This window comes from Oncorhynchus keta, chromosome 14, assembly GCF_023373465.1.
Source record: "Oncorhynchus keta strain PuntledgeMale-10-30-2019 chromosome 14, Oket_V2, whole genome shotgun sequence".
NCBI lineage: Eukaryota > Metazoa > Chordata > Actinopteri > Salmoniformes > Salmonidae > Oncorhynchus > Oncorhynchus keta.
The window spans coordinates 64,401,231-64,422,544 of NC_068434.1; the positions used below are offsets into that span (position 1 = coordinate 64,401,231).

At 44.0% G+C, this 21,314-nt stretch overlaps 1 protein-coding gene across 4 annotated transcripts; it reads right to left on the reverse strand.

Moving 5' to 3' along the window:
- Positions 1-280: 280 nt before the first annotated feature.
- LOC118393782 (dipeptidase 1) lies at positions 281-14,155 on the reverse strand. 4 transcript variants are annotated; one of them, XM_052462129.1, is made up of 11 exons: positions 14,137-14,155; positions 7,572-7,642; positions 6,269-6,395; positions 5,874-6,006; positions 5,379-5,529; positions 4,778-4,847; positions 4,094-4,270; positions 3,153-3,237; positions 1,536-1,611; positions 1,078-1,213; positions 281-849 (listed from the first exon to the last, which is right to left on the reverse strand). In XM_052462129.1, the coding sequence occupies exons 2-11, from the start codon at positions 7,616-7,618 to the stop codon at positions 658-660; spliced, it is 1,194 nt and encodes a 397-aa protein (XP_052318089.1). In that variant the 5' UTR covers positions 7,619-7,642; positions 14,137-14,155; the 3' UTR covers positions 281-657. The 4 variants fall into 4 exon arrangements, with proteins under 4 accessions (XP_052318089.1, XP_052318088.1, XP_052318087.1 ...); XM_052462128.1 differs by lacking the exon at positions 14,137-14,155 and adding an exon at positions 11,135-11,194; XM_052462127.1 differs by lacking the exon at positions 14,137-14,155 and adding an exon at positions 10,534-10,759.
- Between the last annotated feature and the right edge of the window lie 7,159 nt (positions 14,156-21,314).

Below are 21,314 nucleotides of genomic sequence, written 5' to 3' on the forward strand. Positions count from 1 at the left end.
GAAGTCAAATGTGCTCAACGGACAGTGTTCCGTGACTCTAGGGCTGTATAAGAACAGGGAAAGGGAGACAGAGGTACAGCAGTTGTCTCAGTCAGGGCTTCAGAACATGACATCTGGAACAGCCTATCAATTATTTGGGATGCTCACTGTTGTCTCTCAACCATAAACTCCCCTCTGAAAGCTTTTCAGTCAGTTTAGTATTTTCTGTGTCACATGGCTCATGGTACAACACTGAAGTGAAAAGGGCAGTGATGCAGTGGAAGGTGTAAAGACAGCATGGTAGAGTTATTAGATGTTTATTATTATACCCCCCAAAATACATGTGCTTACACAATTTTCCTGATTATTTGTTTATTGAGGGCCACATTTAACCGTTCAATTTCAACTCTAAAATGTAAAGTTGCCTGGTCATGGATTTACTTGGTATAAGGTCAACAGTGATGTGTATAACACCATTTCAGAAGAATTTACTGGTTTACTAATGTTAACATTTCGTTGTACAAATCCTTCAAACACAGTTCATGGACTACATCACCAATAGAACTTGTGAAAAAATGAAGTGACCACAGAATTCCAGTGGTAAGGTCCAGCTATGCCTTGGTCAGCCTACTGCCATAGACATAACATCACACCCAGCATGGTCTATGTAGAGGGGCCTTATAGAGACCAGGAGAGCAGGCTACTCAGAGTCAGTGTTAGTACCAGAGCCAGAGGGCTGAGGGAGAGAATCGTCCCAGCACTGTCTGGGTTGGGGACAGGGTAGCCGTAGCTGGTCCTGCAGTCGTTTTTCACTTCTTCATAAGGGATGGGCAGATCATCTGGGGCTGTACCCTTCATGCTGTCTCGTACCTGGAAGATAGGAGTTCAGAGTCAGGGAGGGTAACAAAGCACTGGACCAAATAGTGCATGAAATATGCCTGTAATCTATGTGTATGCACTGTATTCTGTATTGCACCAGTCCTTTTTTAAATGGATCTATGGAGGCTTGTGTGTTGATGTCAATCTTGTGGAAACAGTGGTGTTGTGAGGGGTGCTGAGCTGTAGAGGTCAGTGTGTAACTTTTACTGTCGTACTCACACGCTCCACCTCTCTGAACACTCTGAGCAGGTTGTCTCCCAGAGCAGCTTTCACCTCAGCATCTGTCCATCCTCTCCTCAGCAGCTCTGCCACCAGAGCAGGGTACTTAGACACGTCCTCCAGCCCCACCGGTACCCTGACAGACAGCACAGGTAGAGAGGGGTGTGTGTGTCAAACTGAAGCCAATATTATGCAATTCCTCTGAACTCCTCCCCCAGCAGAATGGGTTTCTTTCCATGTAAAACATTTATACAATATTTTACTACCACTACTCAGACATGACTTTTGATATATTTTTTAAATACTACTACTATATCTACTCAGACATATTACTTTATACTTTTTTACTGGTATATTACAATTAGCACCTTTTAAGATAATTAACTTTGCTCAATCAAGTTCATTGGTGTTTTATTGTAATTAGGTGAATAACTCCTAGGTCAATTCACTCGACTCACCTGCCCACTCCATCATAATCCCCACCAAAACCAATGATACTGTGTCCAGCCACATTCTTTATGTGGTCAAAGTGATCTAGATTGAACATGAAAAGAAAGGTGAATATGCAGGGCAGTCGGAAAGTATTCAGACCCCTTCCCTTTTTCCAATTTATATTTACATTACGGCCTTATTCTAAAACTGATTCAGACTCTTTGCTGTCAGACTCAAAATTGAGCTCAGGTGCATCCTGTTTCCATTGATCATCCTTGAGATGTTTCTACAACTGGATTGGAGTCCACCTGTAGTAAATTCAATTGATTGGACATCATTTGGAAGGGCACACACCTGTCTATTTGACAGTGCATGTCAGAGTAAAAACCAAGCCATAAGGTCAAAGGAATTGTCCGTAGTGCTCCGAGACAGGATTGTGTTGAGGCACAGATCTGGGGAAGGGTACCAAAACATTTATGCAGCAATGAAAGTCCCCAAGAATAGAGTGGCCGCCAACATTCTTAACTGAAAGAAGTTTGGAACTACAAATACTCTTTCTAGAGCTGGCCAAACTGAACAATTGGGGGAGAAGGTCCTTGGTCAGGGAGGTGGCCAAGAACCTGATGGTCATTCTGACAGAGCTCCAGAGTTCCTCTGTGGAGATGGGAGAACCATCCAGAAAAATAACCATCTCTGCAGCACTTCACCAATCAGGTCTTTATGGTAGAGTGGCCACATGAAAAACCACTTGGAATTTGCCAAAAGGCACCTAAAGACTCAGACCATGAAAAACAAGATTCTCTGGTCAGATGAAACCAAGATTGAACTCTTTGGCGTGAATGCCAAGTGTCACATCTGGAGGAAACCTGGTACCATCCCTACGGTGCAGCATGGGGGTGGCAGCATCATGCTGTGAGGATGTTTTTCAGCGGCAGGGACTGGGAGACTAGTCAAGATCGAGGCAAAGATGAACAGAGCAAAGTACAGAGAGATCCTTGATGAAAATCTGCTCAGGACCTCAGACTGGGGCGAAGGTTCACCTTCCAACAGGACAACGACCCTAAGCACACAGGCAAGACAACGCAGGAGTCTCACCACAAGTCTCAATGTCCTTGAATGGCTCAGCCAGAGCCCAGACTTGAACCCGATCGATCAAACATCTCTGGAGAGACCTGAAAATAGCTGTGCAGCGACGCTCCCCATCCAACCTCAGAGCTTGAGAGGATCTGCAGAGAAGAATGTGAGAAACTCCCCAAATACAGGTGTCCCAGGCTTGTTCGCGTGAAGACTCGAGGCTGTAATCGCTGCCAGAGGTGCTTCAACAAAGTACTGAGTGAAGTGTCTGAATATTTATGTCAATGTGATATTTCAGTGTATTTTTTTATACATTTGCAAAAATGTATAAAAACATGTTTTCACTTTGTCGTTATGAGGTATGGTGTGTAGATGGGTGAGAATTATAATTTTTTGAATTCATTTTGAATTCAGACTAACACAAAATGAGGAATAAGTCAAGGGATACGAATACTTTCTGAAGAAACTGTATAATAAAAATTTGAGAGACAAGGTTGGGTGAGTGAGTGAGTGATTGGTGGAGAGTAAAAAGTAATGATAAAAATGATGACCATGACTCAGCGACTCACCTGCCACCTGTGATAGGTTAGCTGTATTGCTGCATGTGACATAGTCGTTGTAAAAGTTCACCATGACAATTCCTTTTTTGTTTTGCTGGTGAGAAAAAAGGACACAGACATATAAACTGTATGATAAGTCAGAACTATAAACTCAAGTCACTAACCATTACAATGAAGAACTGTAACTACCATGTTGGTGTAGTCAGTTGGGCTTTTATGTTCTGTTGTTAACATTTTATGGTGCTATATAGAAATACAATGTTCCTTCATTTGTAGTTTTATGGGCCTTTACCACTGAATAGCTCAAACGTTTCCCGTACTCTCGTTGGTAAAGCTATTGTCAGCATGAGGTATTTCACAATAAATGCTTCTGACGTGAGCTGGGTTTAATAGTGTAATAAAACGTTTTAGTTTGTGTCTGTTTTCCAAGGTACTGGAAAGATCTGATGGCTTTTCTAACTTCCTTTTGATATCTTTGTAGTTTTAATATCACTGTAGACATTACCACGTTTTTTTTCAGTCTTATTGCTTACTCTTCTTTGCCTTTGCCTCAACCTTCCCTTTCTCATCCTCCCCTCAGCCTATATTCCCAGATACCTCCTTTTCACTCTTAAACCCCTTTTCAGTTCCCTGTCTGTTTCCTCAATCCATGTTCTTCCCCTTATCCCCCGTCACATACCCCTTCATCCGATCACGTCCACTCACCACTCAATCTCAGGTCCAATTCCTTTATACACCTCACCCTCCAATCCCCTCACTCTACCTGCTCTCCTAGTCCTTCTCCTCTCACTACCCGACTCCCAATACTCTATCCCCTCGTCTCTCACCCTTCTCCCCCGACTCACCACCCTCCTCGGGGAAGGGATGAGGTCTAAGGAGAAGGAATGACCAAGTCCCTCATATATATTCTGTAATCCACTATCCCCTTGCCCCTCTCCCCCTTCACTCACCACCTTCTTCAGGACGTCGTCAGGCACGTTCCTCTTGTGTGGGCACACAGCGTAGGCAGAGGAGTGACTGAAGATGACTGGGGCTTTGGACAGGTCTAGAACCTGGTTCATCACGTTCTCTGACACGTGGGCCAAGTCAATCAACATCCCAATGCGGTTCATCTCAAATATCAGTTGCTGTCGGGTGGAGAAAAAAAAGAATGTTTCAGCCAGGAATGGGGGAAATGACCCTCTTACTGTGTCACCCTACTGGTGTTATAGAGACAATTCTACGTGATTCATTCAGCCTATCAAACCTAATGATATGGTTTGTAGCTTGGATCAAGAGAATGTACATGTTTTCATCCAGTGTGTTTTATACAAGTGATATCATACTGCTATAACATAAATGAACATCTAAAGGCAAACTAGACGAAAATGAGTCTTTGAGGGTAACCCAATAGTTTCTGAGGAATTGCTCATTTGACAAAAATATTTACTTGGAATATTGCTTTTGTTTTTGACAGAAGCAGAAGTATTAAAAGCCGCACCAAATAGTATCATAGATTTGACCTTTGTTATGAGTGCGGTATTTCCAATGTGTGCGTGTGCGTGTGTGTGTGTGTGTGTGTGTGTGTGTGTGTGTGTGTGTGTGTGTGTGTGTGTGTGTGTGTGTGTGTGTGTGGCTCAGTGTGATAGACCAACCTTGCCAAACTCAGACAGTCCATTGTGCTGCGATGGCTCGGCTCCCGAATCCACAAGCCAATTATCTGCCCTGGGGGGGAAAACACACACAACCACAGTAAAACACCAGGCCAGCTTCTGGAAGTGATCTTTCCCTTCCACTCTCCTATATCCTGCTAACATGATAGGAATCAGTGAGGGGCTGAGGGATTCATTCGGCTCTGTAGTCTGTCCAGGGCCATGATTTGATTAGCAGGACCATCTGTTTAGACACCCCCCCCCCCAGAATATGACACCTCTGAAACAGGTGGCGACAGGAATCCCCTATTTTCCCCACCACATAATTGAGTGAAATAGTATTTTTTTGTCTATTAATAAGCAGTTTCAGCTGTTACCTGTTGTGTCTCATTCATTTACATTTGTGTCATTTCTATCTTAGCTGTATGTGCTCTTTGAGAGAGCATCATATGGTGTGTAAAGCATTGATATACTTAGGAATCTCAACTATGAAGTACGACAAAAAAAATGTTGAGCACCATGTCACTTACTAAGTATAATCTGTGGCACCTAGTCCCCAGACCAGGGTGGCCCTGTCGTCAGCAGGGTAGCAGAGCCTACTCACCATGGTGTGTTGCAGCTGTGGGTGAGGGTGAGGTAGCGGACCCCCAGGTGGTACATGGTACGCAGGGTTCCCAGGCTGCTGTCCAAAGAGTGTCCTCCTTCCACCCCGATCAGACTGGCTGTCCTGTTCTGACTAAAGGCATCCACGATATCTGTGGTAAAAGAAATACTTGATGATAGAGGTGGGTGAATGCAACTGTTATCTATGGTATTTCACAGTTGAGTGTTCCAAAGGGGTTTCATTCTCATAACCAAATGTATGGCTCCATTCAATCCGTATCACGGATGTTCACCACTACATTGTGTTTGAAATGTAAAGGCAATGTTCCCGTGTTGGCGGAGACTGCATTCACGATAAACACTGCATATGTTGGCTCAATTGGAAATGACCTTTAAATGTACATTGTGGAATCTATGACACTTTCACTTTACATATTGACTAAAGCCCTTACTGTATAACTTTTGATTACACTTTTTTTTTGTAGATGACTCTCACCTTTGCTGCTGGTAGCAAACATGAAGGCTTCTGGGTATTTCATGCACATTCTGTGGATGACGTCAATCTGCTCCAGAGTTTGTCTGGCTGCGTCTTTGTACTGAGTGTCACATGGTACATATGCTGCCCAGAACTGCAAGTGGACAGTAAACGTTTTATCAGTTTATTACGTAATACAGAGTTCCCCAACTGGCGGGCTTCTTGTGGTCAATTTGCAGTCTACAAATTATTTGTAATTATGTTCTGGCCCCCCGACCATCCACTCAAGAAAAAAAAAATCGACCCGCGGCTGAAGCTAGGGTCCCTGATTTAATACATGTATTATTATCAACCACCCTCACATACACCGTTTTGTGCGTCCTTGTCAGTTTGTGTGGGTGCATGCGTGTGTGTACCTGTGCTGCCAGTCGTCCCTCCCTGATCTTGGGGATGTTGGTGTGTGTGTTGTTGAGGGTGTACAGATCCACTTTGTTCAGCTGGTTGTTAAACTTCATCCTCAACTGCCAGGGCAGATCATTATGGCTGTGGGGTCAAGACAGAGAGATCAACGCATGGCACTATTCATGCAGGGCAGTCAGTGCTGCTAACACACAGACATTATTTAACTGTACATTAGGACAGAACCATCTTGAAACGTTAAAAACAGCCAAAATCTTAACGAAGCATATACTGTCACGCCTGCCCCCGCTCGCTCCCGAGCACGACGCACTCCTGCCCCCGCTCGCTCCCGAGCACGACGCACTCCTGCCCCCGCTCGCTCCCGAGCACGACGCACTCCTGCCCCCGCTCGCTCCCGAGCAAGACGCACTCGTTCCCCCGCTCGCTCCCGAGCACGACGCACTCCTGCCCCCGCTCGCTCCCGAGCACGACGCACTCCTGCCCCCGCTCGCTCCCGAGCACGACGCACTCCTGCCCCCGCTCGCTCCCGAGCACGACGCACTCCTGCCCCCGCTCGCTCCCGAGCACGACGCACTCCTGCCCCCGCTCGCTCCCGAGCACGACGCACTCCTGCCCCCGCTCGCTCCCGAGCACGACGCACTCCTGCCCCCGCTCGCTCCCGAGCACGACGCACTCCTGCCCCCGCTCGCTCCCGAGCACGACGCACTCCTGCCCCCGCTCGCTCCCGAGCACGACGCACTCCTGCCCCCGCTCGCTCCCGAGCACGACGCACTCCTGCCCCCGCTCGCTCCCGAGCACGACGCACTCCTGCCCCCGCTCGCTCCCGAGCACGACGCACTCCTGCCCCCGCTCGCTCCCGAGCACGACGCACTCCTGACACCATCATTACGCATACCTGCCTTCCCTCCCCCATTCACACACATCAGCGATCATTGGACTCACCTGGACTCAATCCCCTCTGTCATTACCTCCCCTATATCTGTCTGGTTCCCTGCTCTGTTCCCCGCTTCTGCATTGATTGTCATACGTCCTTGTTTACCCGTGTGCTGACGCTGTTCCTGTCCTGTTACCTGTCCGTTCCTCATTAAATGTTCAACTCCCCGTACCTGCTTCTCATCTCCAGCGTCAGTCTTTACACATACAATACACACCTTTACATTGGCACGTCTTCTGTGCCATTAACATTACAGTGTGAATCAAATATGTCGATGTAATGTATTATAAACGATTCATTTTGGTTTAAACATTCAAAATCACCCATTCTAGGGTCTTGTGAGGAGAGAAAAATGTGTCACTTACCCATCAATCAGTGGTGTCTCTGACATTAGCCTCAGTGCGTTGTTCATGTTTTCATCCTGTGTCAAGGAGAGCTTGAGAGCACAGGACAGTATCAGCAGAGTCCCCCATACACTACCTCCAGACAACATCTCTTACTCTGTCAAACTACACCCTAGCTAACACACAATCTGATCCAGCCTGACCTGGACTTGTCCTCTCCAACAGCCTCTGGTTCACTACAGCCACTATGGTTTTCTCTCTAACTCTGTTTGTTACTAACTCAAAAACGTGTATTTTGACTTGTTTCAATACATTTCTCAGCCTACACTAAGTTAGTTTGACTTTGGTCTGTCTGGTGCTTCTTCAGATTTCACAGTTCACTGTGTTCCCTCCGAACTCTTCCTCTGTCCCCAAAGTGTCTCTTTGTGGGCCAGAGTCAAATACTTGAGAGTTTATTATGCCGACTCTGTCATTATCTCTTTGGTTGTAAAGTCAACACATGTTGAGCATATTGGTTAATGTGTAACGTTCAGTACAACTCCCTCAAGTTTGAAATCCATAAGCAAGACAACCCCAGTAATGATATAGATGTGGATTAACGTTGGAAAGTGCCCGGTGATGGCATGACCACTCAAATAAGAAATGTTATAAACGTGTGTTCTAAATATATGTAGAGAGCACCTCATCAACAATATGTGCTGAGGGTCAGAGTTTATCAGGGGTCAGTGCAAGTTTAATAAGATGGGTTAACCTTCTACTCTACTCAGAGTGGAGTCACTGTTATACGTCCACAAATATAAATACATCTATATTTGAGTCACAATACCTGCATATGACAGGCATGATAGAAAAATGACATATTTACCTGATTTGTTTGATATTAATAGTTAACGATTATATACTTAACCAATAGTAAGACATTTCTGTTCTATGAAATGTCTGTGTGAACCGAGAGGAGCCTAATAACCTACAGCTAGCATTCCATAGATAAGATGTGGTGGGCATAACTGAGATAAAGAGAGCCTGGAAGAATAGGAATTTAAAAAATGTAAAAGCAAGCCAACGCCTGTTCTTAATCAGGAAATGGGTTTGCGGTCAGCCAGGATGTTCTGGAGAGGGTGTACAGCAGCTTGGTGGAGAGCATCCTCGTGTTCAATATGACAGTCTGTGCTGGTAATCTGAGCGTAGAGGAGCAATTGCAAACTGACTAGAATAGTAAACACAGCCAGCAAAGTAATTGGTCGACCACAGGCGTATCTGAACATTCTGTTCCACAAGGCAACCAAAAAGAAGGCACTGGCTGTCATTGATGACCCCTCCCACCCTCTACACCCTCAGTCGAGAGACTTCCCTCTGAACGGTGCTTCAGAATAACAGAACAACGGGTTCAAACATTCATTCGTTCCTTGTGCTGTTGGACAACTAAATGCAAAGTAAATTGTATCGGTATATGTACTTATCTGTCTAGTGCAGTTGGCACAGTGGTCGTGTGCGAGTGAATGTATTAATGTCCTCGATGTTGTTAGTGCATGCAACATGATGGACTGACTGGTTTAAATGTGTGCGAATTAATGTGTGTATTTGATTATTTTAATGAAGGTGGTGCCAAAGAAAAATGTCCATCCTGGATGGACAATAAAGTTTTATTCTATTCTATTGTATAGAACAAAACCCTTATTGTGTCTATTCATTATTGCATCTGAGAAGCAACACCAGAGGCAGATAAGCATCTTTAGTGACAACTATATAGAAACTGCATTGTCTGTAAAGGTTAGGCTACTGGGCCCAAAAGACAAGACTGTTGGGTTGACTAGTCTCATTATTTCAATAATGAATCAATGTTAAATAAAGATGATAGATTGAAGAAATGACAAAGTCTGTCTCAGGATGAATTTCTACATCACAGGACAACAGGTACAGTAGCCTAGTGGTTAAGAGTGTTGGGCCAGTAAATGAAAGGTTGCTGGTTTGAATCCCTGAGCCAACTAGGTGAAACATTTGTCAATGTGCAGTTTAGCAAGGCACTTAACCCTAATTGCTCTGGATAAGAGCATCTGCTAAAGGACAAAATATGTAAAAAGACAAAATAAACATCAGTAAAAATACAAACATTTTTTTATGCTCATGAGTAAACACACAATTCTCCAATTCACACAAGGTTAACCTCTGCACCCTCAGTGAAAATTATAATTATAGAGGAACATTCTTGTCATTCTTGCTTTTATCCCTCTTAGGTCACAATTTAACCAGACTATGCTACTTTGCTATGCTGTCTCTGCACAGCTTCTGCTTCATGGTAGCTCTCTAACCTTTGATGAGAAATATAATTAATTCATACAGCTCCTAGATAATTAACTAGGTGCAATGTACACAACTCAAATTGTATGTGTTCTGCCTTAAATTGTCATTTTCAATAAATCAAATTATTTGGCTTTCAGCGTTAATCCTTTTCTCAAATGAAAGGAAGTGAATCTGGTCACTGTATATCAATATAGCAGTGGGATATCTGAACGCGAGTACATAACCCTTGTAGTCAGTCTATAGGCTCTTTTTTATCTTATATGATAAGGCTTCTTTTTCCATTAAGAGGTAAATATCATGTTCTTCCTGTCAAATGGCTTCTTGTTGAATTATGTCATTATTGATGTTGATATTGTTTAGTTTTGTGTTGTGTTGTGTAGTGGCTTTGCTGGCATGCATTCCCCAACATTTTTTTGTTTGTCCCACCAAGATTGACAAAAATCGCCACTGGATTTGACTATAGCTGAAAATGCAAACTTCTACTGTATTCGAGGTGAAAAAGGCTTATAAAGTTTGTAATTTCCACTTAAAAATGTCAGACTCGATTTGTCCTAACTAAAACCTTATCAATCCCTACATAAATGTCCATTAATTATAATCCATACAATAATTCACATTTCCTGTTGTTGTAGGATTGTTTTCCTACTTTGAAACTGGTCAAATTAAGATCCTTTATCTGTACCTTATAGCAAGTTCCTTGTGGAACCTTGGCTGTATAAGTGCTCATCTAGACCACTTGTGTTCACTGCCTGGTGCGCTGAGGGTTTTTTCCACTGTGAGGGATCGGGTTTCCACTCCTCATGGTTGTTTATGCTGTTGTCTCAGGCAGCCCTGCCAACTGTCCCCTGTCAGCCTGCTTGTGGTCTGGGCTCTCGGCCTGTCTTGGCGCCTGAGCCTGCTCTTAGGAGCCCCAGAAACAGACAGACAGACAGACAGACAGACAGACAGACAGACAGACAGACAGACAGACAGACAGACAGACAGACAGGCAGGCATGCATTCCCCAACATTTTTCTGTTTGTCCCACCAAGATTGACAAAAATCGCCACTGGATTTGACTATAGCTGAAAATGCAAACTTCTACTGTATTCGAGGTGAAAAAGGCTTATAAAGTTTGTAATTTCCACTTAAAAATGTCAGACTCGATTTGTCCTAACTAAAACCTTATCAATCCCTACATAAATGTCCATTAATTATAATCCATACAATAATTCACATTTCCTGTTGTTGTAGGATTGTTTTCCTACTTTGAAACTGGTCAAATTAAGATCCTTTATCTGTACCTTATAGCAAGTTCCTTGTGGAACCTTGGCTGTATAAGTGCTCATCTAGACCACTTGTGTTCACAGATGATTGCGGTCCACTTACGTGTTGAGCAGAGTGGTCTGTGTATGTCCATGTTTCTGGAGCCCCACTCTGATTTTAGAAAGCCATCGCTAACACTTTCTGCCCAGTCTTTAAACGTACGTAAGACACTCAGTCTCTTTCTCTATCTGTTGTCGCAGTCTCACCTAAACATCGCATTTCAACACACAGACAGACTGTGTCTGTCTCATGCCACTGCTACTGCTGAACCAGGACAAATTAGAATTATGTTTGGTCCCCCGGGAACGCTCCCAATCAACGTCCCCATAGAGCAAGAGAGGACGTGTGTGTGTGTGTGTGTCAGGCCAGGATTCCTGTGAATCTGCTCCCCAGCCAGAGAGGCTCCATGTGGAATGAGGTGGTATAATGGAAGTGTTTTCTCTGCTGTTCTTTCTGCCTGGTGCGCTGAGGGTTTTTTCCACTGTGAGGGATCGGGTTTCCACTCCTCATGGTTGTTTATGCTGTTGTCTCAGGCAGCCCTGCCAACTGTCCCCTGTCAGCCTGCTTGTGGTCTGGGCTCTCGGCCTGTCTTGGCGCCTGAGCCTGCTCTTAGGAGCCCCAGAAACAGACAGACAGACAGACAGACAGACAGACAGACAGACAGACAGACAGACAGACAGACAGACAGACAGAGCCAGCCAGCCAGCCAGCCAGCCAGCCAGCTCATTCCCCAGACATTTGTTTGGTGTTTATGAAACCTGAGGCGCTTTGTACTTTTATGTTGATATTGGGTGATCACAATGTGTTCTGAGGTCTGATTGGGAGACTGACTTTAATTTCCTGTCTTCCTGTTTCCCTTCTCATCTACATCCCCAGGAATTCCTGTGTGTGTTTCTGAGAACATGTATGTGAGTAAAAAACATTTTATTTCCCATAGGGCCTGAGTTATCATACCATTATTAGACGAGTAGAATGTGGCTTTAGAAGGAGCCTTATCGGAAAGCCTTTCATGTTGCTGAACTGACAAATAAAAGTCAAACAGCCATTCAGTGTAAAATCCATGAATAATATTTGTTTTCAATCGCTCTGACGTTGTGGAGAGGACTTTGGCTTTGTCTCATGTCCTCCACTGTATCTGGGAAACTAATATCTGCCAAAGCAACCAGGAAACATTCACAGCTGACATATTTACAGTGCCCGACCACACCAATGTGCCTTTTCAACATGCAACAATATCAGAGATACTGTATATCCATAGAAGCCTGTGAACTCTACCAGAGTCTTCCACAGAAAATTCATACTGAACTAGTCCGATATTTAATTGTTATAGATATGGCTGGTATACAAACACGCATTTGATAATGCTAGTACACACTTGAAGAGTGTTTGTCGAGTGTTCTTTGGTAAGGGTAATGGTGTTATGTGGAATCATAATGACTCAACGAACCCTTCAAGCCCTTCAATGGTTATTGTCCTCCATCCACACCTGAGAAGCTGGGACAGTTCTGACTGGTTGTGGTGACTGTGGCCAACTCTCCCATGACTAAACTACTAGACTAAATGGTGTTGTATGAGTGACAGCCCCTCACTCCAGGTGGGAGCTGAGGGGTAATGTTTTCCCAGTGGACAGAATAAAGACAAAGTAGAAAAGAGAGCTTTATATGGAGAGGATTGTATGACAGACTGCCAGAGACACCGGCATGCAGAGATCAAGTCACTGAGAGATATGATGTAAGATAATACTTTATCATACAGGGCATCAGAAAACTCTAACTAGTGAAAATGAAATAAAAAACGGAAAATATTGCACCTTTTTGACAATTCTTCCATGTGTCCGAACCCCCTGCAACCCCAATCCCCTCCCGTTGAATGTAGTGTTTTATATCACACATACAGTGGGGATAATTGAATGAAGTCACTAATAGAGACAGGGAGTTATCACCATCTCCAAAAGGAGATTGTCTGATTTGCTTATATCCCTGGCCTGTGCATAAGGGCTGAACAAACCTTCACTCTGAAAGTTACTGGATTTAAATAGATTACTATTCAGTGTTGCAGACAGCACCGTGTATGTGTCACATGTTTCATCTGTCCTTCTGTGGTTTCTCTGCCTTTGTCATCGATTCGGATTGAGTTTGCAGATTAGGTTATATAACATTACATGATCAAAACATAGATAAGGTAGATAAGCAGCAAAATAATCACAATCAAATCACGTCAAATAATAACAAGAATTCGCTATTAGTTTTCTCTGTACGTGTCGGAATAATATAATAAGGACTAGCACATCCTTCAGCTATTATCAACAGAATACAAATGATTTTCCCTTCTGACCCGAGATTGGCATATCTCACCCTTTGACTGCACCAAGTGTAATTCTGTCTGACTACTGACATCACAAGCACTATCACAGCAATGATGCTGTCTCTGTTGGAGGACACCAGCTTACAGCCGCTTGATTATGTTTGAGAACCTATTTTACATTCAGATGAAGGACATGATTAATTATTGACTCAGGAGACGGTATTTCAGAGTTGTTACTTAGTTCAATGCTTCTTAGTTCCTGTATGTCAACATGCTGCCCAGACAAGAAGATAATAAGAAAAGAGGGAAGTTCAAATACGATATTGAAGCCAAATGGCTGAGAAGATCAGGCATGAAATTATGTTTTTGACAGTCTGAATCTTTTGCAGGAAACGTTGTGGTTCTGTTTCAACTGACCAGCAGCCACTGTGCACAAACTCAACTGTTTCACTCTTCATTCATTCTTATTTTTTCTTCTTGGGTCTGAGAGGCAGTGCTCATTGGCTTTGATGTCAATTGGTAATGCATTCCCGATTTAACAAGGTTCTAGCTGACAGAGTTTGATTGAACAAAAAGTCCAAGGCTTAACTTCCTGAAGTGGATGAGATTATGTTGTAATTGGGACCAATTTGGATAGAGGCACAGAGAGGAAAGGCAACTTACACGCGACACTTACCTCTAGTCCCTTTCTATGCTGAAGTGGGTAGCATAGCCAATGAGGTTGACCTTTTAGGGAAGATCAAAATACTAATTATTCTGCTGCTGTTGGGAGTGGTTTGATGGTCTCCCCTTCATCACTATTCCTGATAAGTTGTAGTGATTCAAATGAATAATTTACCTAATTCACATTTTTTAAATATTCCATCTTACCTCTTCCGGAACATTTTCAATAAATTGATGCAATTTACAGGAACTTCTGGTCTGTTTTTAACCCAATTGTAAATTATATATTTTTCATATTGAGTTCCACATGGAAAGCTTTCAAAAGTTGCATAGTCATGTTTCTCTGGCTAAAAGCTCTGATGTGTGAGAACCGAGTGATGATGTGTCACACCCTGACCATAGTTTGCTTTGTATGTTTCTATGTTTTGGTTGGTCAGGGTGTGAGCTGACTGGGCATTCTATGTTACATGTCTAGTTTGTCTAGTTCTATGTTTAGCCTGATATGGTTCTCAATCAGAGGCAGGTGTTCGTCATTGTCTCTGATTGGGAACCATATTTAGGTAGCCTGTTTGGTGTTGGGTTTTGTGGGTGATTGTCCTTGTTACGGTCTCTGTGTTACTTTGCACCAGTATTAGGCTGTTTTTGTGGTATGTTTTTGTATTTGATTCGTGGTTATTTTGTTTCATTAAACATGGATCGCAATAGCCACGTCGCATTTTGGTCTGACTCTCCTTCACCAGAAGAAAACCTTTACATGATGATAATCATTTGGACAAACAGACAAACAGACAGGGATGCAGACAGGCAGGCCTGGTTTGGAACTACAGTGGTCTCCAAAATTACTGGCACCCCTGACTGGCAATGCACAAATAATGCTTAAACAATATAACTATAGAGATGAACTCAAAATACCAACATGTACTTTATTAATGTTTCAATGGAACCAAACCAGCACATGCGTATAATATGCATGTACACATGAATGTGTGTCTGCATATGTCTTGCATGTTGTAAATATACTATGGGTTCTAGTCTATATCTGTGGAGCCTGTGCCTGTCTCTGAGCAGGAGTGACTGTATTCTGTCTTTGTGGTGGGTTAAAGACACTGGGCCAGGCTTCTTTTCTTCACAGTTCCCTCAGTGGCAAAGTGCCTTTCCACGTTCTAACATGATGGGGCATTACGATGGTCTAAATGAGAGGGGAGAGGTACTAATCAAATCAAATCAAATCAAATGTATTTATATAGCCCTTTGTACATCAGCTGATATCTCAAAGTGATGTACAGAAACCCAGCCTAAAACCCCAAACAGCAAGCAATGCAGGTGTAGAAGCACGGTGGCTAGGAAAAACTCCCTAGAAAGGCCAAAACCCAGAGAGGAACCTGGCTATGAGGGGTGGCCAGTCCTCTTCTGGCTGTGCCGGGTGGAGATTATAACAGAACATGGCCAAGATGTTCAAATGTTCATAAATGACCAGCATGGTTGAATAATAATAAGGCAGAACAGTTGTTGTACTAAATGTCTGTCACACCTGTTTTAGGCAGCAGCCCGCGATGGCCTTCTCTCTTGTCCTCACCCAGCCTTATTTACAGGAAAGGCAACTGGACCATGGGCAGAAGGGGTAGTGGGGGAGTTGTCTCTGTCTCTCTGTCTGTCTCTCTCTCGTTGTTCCATACTCATTTTCTGTCATATATTATATATTGCTCTCTCCTTCGCTTGATATACAACATTCAATTTGTTGCTCGTGACAGTTTTCTTGATCGTCTCTCTCCTTCTCTCTGACACAGGCAGGGTCATGAATCCACGTGAAAACATGTAGATGTTAAGATGGCTGGAGCCAGGTCTGGTCTATAACGACATGGGTGACACATATAGGGCTCTTGGATGTGAAAAATATGCTCTTGATTCAACCATGGGTTAGGGTTAGGGTTAAACACTTTGGTCACACAACCATCAGTGTCATGCTACTCTCTGAAACTAAGGAGGGTTCTGGGGAGAGTCCTCTTCAGACAGACAACTCTCCCAACAAATCGTGAGGTTTGCTAAGGCAGGGCTTAAAATGTGGGCGGGAGTTGTTCTCATGTTTAGCTTGGGCAACAAGCAGATATGGCAGTGACGTCACCGGTGTGGCACATCCCATTTCCAACTTGTCCTCCATGTCACAACTCGCGCCGGAACTTCTACAGATGCGTATTGCAGGAAAATTGGTACATTGTGGGATGCAACCCGTCTGTCTAGAGAGACTATTGTCATGCTACACATTGAAATGTTTTTACATCTGAAGGTCTGCTGAGATTTGTCTGACTTCACTCCCACAAAACATTTTCTCTGTTACTTAATCAAAGAACAAAGTGATTCAGAGGAGTCTCATACAGTGAAAGCTGTAAAAGTTCAGAGCAGACCAGTACCTATATTCACCAAAGGTTGGGACAGATATTCACAGTGACAATTCTCTCTCCTCTTAGCTCAGTGTACAGATGGAGGGGTGTGAAGAGGATCCCCACAAGCACTGTGTGTGTGTCTCAGTCGGAGCCTAGTAAAACTGAGGTGTTCTCTGGACAACAGGAGGACTCCAGAGCATCTTATCACAACAGAGTTTTTCTCCTCTTAGCCTGTTTCCATTCATTATTTCACTGCGCATAACTTAATTAGCAGTTGTTAGAATAACACATGCACTGCACAGTGTGCATTAGCATAGCTATGGTACTTCTATGAAGTGAATGTGAGGACGGCTATTGTGATGATTTTAGCCCTTTGCTGCCCTACTCCTCTCTCAGTTCTACATGTTTACTAGGTGCAATTCCACGACAGGTTGGACCAAAGGTATTTATGTTTTGGATCTTCCTGAAATAGAACCATATGAAGGCCCTTTGGGGAAGGATGTTTTGAATACCTTTTGAAGTCTAAATCCAAAATTATTCATGAGAAATAATTTATTAAAATTGGGAATTTTGTGACCCTACAATGATGGCTGTAGATGCTATAAAGTCAGTCTTGGTGTCATTTGAAATATGAATAGTGTTTAGATTAAGAATAGCTAAATGTCTTTACATTCATTTATCCAAACATTATAGATATGTAATTGAAAATTCAACATACAATATATATACAAAAGTATGGGGACACCCCTTCGAATTGATGGATTTGGATATTTCAGCTACACCCGTTGCTGACAGGTGTATAAAATCGAGCACACATCCATGCAATCTCCATAGACAAACATTGGCAGTAGAATGGCTTTAATGAAAAGCTCAGTGACTTTTAATGTGGCACTGTCGTAGGATGCCACCTTTCCAACAGCTAGACCTTCCCCTGTCAACTGTAAGTGCTGTTATTGTGAAGTGGGAGCAACAACGGCTCAGCCGCGAAGTGGTAGGCCACACAAGCTCACAGAATGGGACCACCGAGTGCTGAATCATATAGCGCGTAAAAATTGTCTTTCCTCGGTTGTAACACTCTCTACCGAGTTCCAAACTGCCTCTGGAAGCAACTTCAGCACAATAACGGTTTGTCGGGAGCTTCATGAAAGCAAGCAGCCACACACAAGCCTAAGATCACCATGGACTATGGAGCAGTGGAAACATGTTCTCTGGAGAACTGAATCCTGCTTCCCCATCTGGCAGTCTGACAGATGAATCTGGATTTGGCGGATTCCAGGAGAATGCTATCTGCCCCAATGCAGTGTCAACTGTAAAGTTTGGTGGATGAGGAATAATGTTCTGGGACTGTTTTTCATGGTTCGGGCAAGGCCCCTTAGTTCTAGTGAAGGAAAATCTTAACGCTCATGCATACAATGTTATTCTAGATGATTCTGTGCTTGCAACTTTGTGGCAGCAGATTTGGGGAAGGCCCTTTCCTGTTTCTGCATGACAATGCTCCGGTTCACAAAGTGAGGTCCATAAAGAAATGGTTTGTCGAGATCAGGTTGGAAGAACTTGACTGGCCTGCACAGAGCCCTGAACTTAACCCCTTGAAACACCGACTGTGAGCCAGGCTTACATTTACATTACATTTAAGTCATTTAGCAGACACTCTTATCCAGAGCGACTTACAAATTGGCTTAATCGCCCAACATCAGTGCCTGACCTCACTAATGCTCTTGTGGCTGAATGGATGCAAGTCCCCGCAGCAATGTTCCAATATCAAGTGGAAAGCCTTCACAGAAGAGTGGAGGCTGTTATTGCAGCAAAGTGGGGACCAACTCAACATTAATGCCCATGATTTTGGAATGAAATGTTTGAGCAGGTGTCCACATGTAGTGTATATACATCCAAAGACCCATCTATTCTGAACTAAAGATTCAGAGTTATATTTGGATGGTGTATGAGGGCGGCAGCAGGTCTCCACAGTGAGACCTGGCCACCCTCTGGCCCCTTCCTCTGATAAACACATTCCGACCAGGTATGTACTCTCTGAAGCACCACTTGTCTTGACGTGTAAGTACTAATCAAGCAGCCGGAGTCTGAGAGCAGCAGATGAAGATTGATGTCATTAGTTGCTGAGGGGACACTCATTGGATCAGCTTGACACACTGCCACTCTTTGGATCAGCTTGACACACTGCCACTCATTGGATCAGCTTGACACACTGCCACTCTTTGGATCAGCTTGACACACTGCCACTCTTTGGATCAGCTTGACACACTGCCACTCATTGGATCAGCTTGACACACTGCCACTCTTTGGATCAGCTTGACACACTGCCACTCTTTGGATCAGCTTGACACACTGCCACTCATTGGATCAGCTTGACACACTGCCACTCATTGGATCAGCTTGACACACTGCCACTCTTTGGATCAGCTTGACACACTGCCACTCTTTGGATCAGCTTGACACACTGCCACTCTTTGGATCAGCTTGACACACTGCCACTCATTGGATCAGCTTGACACACTGCCACTCTTTGTATCAGCTTGACACACTGCCACTCTTTGGATCAGCTTGACACACTGCCACTCATTGGATCAGCTTGACACACTGCCACTCATTGGATCAGCTTGACACACTGCCACTCATTGGATCAGCTTGACACACTGCCACTCATTGGATCAGCTTGACACACTGCCACTCATTGGATCAGCTTGACACACTGCCACTCTTTGTATCAGCTTGACACACTGCCACTCTTTGGATCAGCTTGACACACTGCCACTCATTGGATCAGCTTGACACACTGCCACTCATTGGATCAGCTTGACACACTGCCACTCATTGGATCAGCTTGACACACTGCCACTCTTTGTATCAGCTTGACACACTGCCACTCTTTGGATCAGCTTGACACACTGCCACTCATTGGATCAGCTTGACACACTGCCACTCATTGGATCAGCTTGACACACTGCCACTCTTTGTATCAGCTTGACACACTGCCACTCTTTGGATCAGCTTGACACACTGCCACTCTTTGGATCAGCTTGACACACTGCCACTCTTTGTATCAGCTTGACACACTGCCACTCATTGGATCAGCTTGACACACTGCCACTCATTGGATCAGCTTGACACACTGCCACTCATTGGATCAGCTTGACACACTGCCACTCTTTGTATCAGCTTGACACACTGCTACTCTTTGGATCAGCTTGACACACTGCCACTCATTGGATCAGCTTGACACACTGCCACTCATTGGATCAGCTTGACACACTGCCACTCATTGGATCAGCTTGACACACTGCCACTCTTTGTATCAGCTTGACACACTGCCACTCATTGGATCAGCTTGACACACTGCCACTCATTGGATCAGCTTGACACACTGCCACTCATTGGATCAGCTTGACACACTGCCACTCTTTGTATCAGCTTGACACACTGCCACTCTTTGGATCAGCTTGACACACTGCCACTCTTTGGATCAGCTTGACACACTGCCACTCATTGGATCAGCTTGACACACTGCCACTCTTTGGATCAGCTTGACACACTGCCACTCTTTGTATCAGCTTGACACACTGCCACTCATTGGATCAGCTTGACACACTGCCACTCATTGGATCAGCTTGACACACTGCCACTCTTTGGATCAGCTTGACACACTGCCACTCTTTGTATCAGCTTGACACACTGCCACTCTTTGTATCAGCTTGACACACTGCCACTCTTTGTATCAGCTTGACACACTGCCACTCTTTGGATCAGCTTGACACACTGCCACTCATTGGATCAGCTTGACACACTGCCACTCTTTGTATCAGCTTGACACACTGCCACTCTTTGGATCAGCTTGACACACTGCCATTCTTTGGATCAGCTTGACACACTACCACTCTTTGTATCAGCTTGACACACTGCCACTCTTTGGATCAGCTTGACACACTGCCACTCTTTGGATCAGCTTGACACTCTGCCACTCATTGATATAAACTGTGATCGGGAGGATTATGACCTTTAGTTAATGTGTTTGCATAACTTCCTCATCATGTTCCCATGAGCTGACAGCTTGACAGGCCCAAGAGCGATTGGGACACATGTGACTTGGAACTCACCACTAGTGAAATAATAGACCACTTCCTCTTTGACTAAACCACTTCTTATACTTGTGTTGCTGATGCATGTCACTTGGGGACAGAGTTCATACTGACCCCCAGCAACAGCTCTGGCACACGCCTTCGTAATGGAATCCAGTGGTAAATCCTGACATCACTGACCACAAGACCCACGACACACAAGCCCCCACAAAGACAACTTCAACAACCAACCCAGACTGAATAACATGACACGCATTAGGTGGACATACTGTATGTGGTTGTATATTTTAGCAGCATCAATGAGACAACCGGAGCGCTATGATAAAGACACTTAACCGCAATCTCTGGTCGGTGAGACAGTACTGTCTTGAACGCTTTCATAACACAACTCACAATCTTTCACATTATTTTAGTTGAGCAGCACATCTGGGATTAGATAGGTCTAATGATGATATATGCCCATATGTTAGCATCAGTCACATAGTTTCCTAACAACTCAGGGCTGTGAACCTTACTGATGGACATACAGTAAGTAGATGAGCTATATATGGGAAATCCAGGTTGTTCGGGGTCAAGCTATGTGACTGATGTAAAAATAACTTTTTATGTACACATCAGCCTTTCTGGAGTTAATATATCATCCCTTCTGGTTGATGCACTGCCACTCATTGATATAAACTGTGATCGGGAGGATTATGACCTTTAGTTAATGTGTT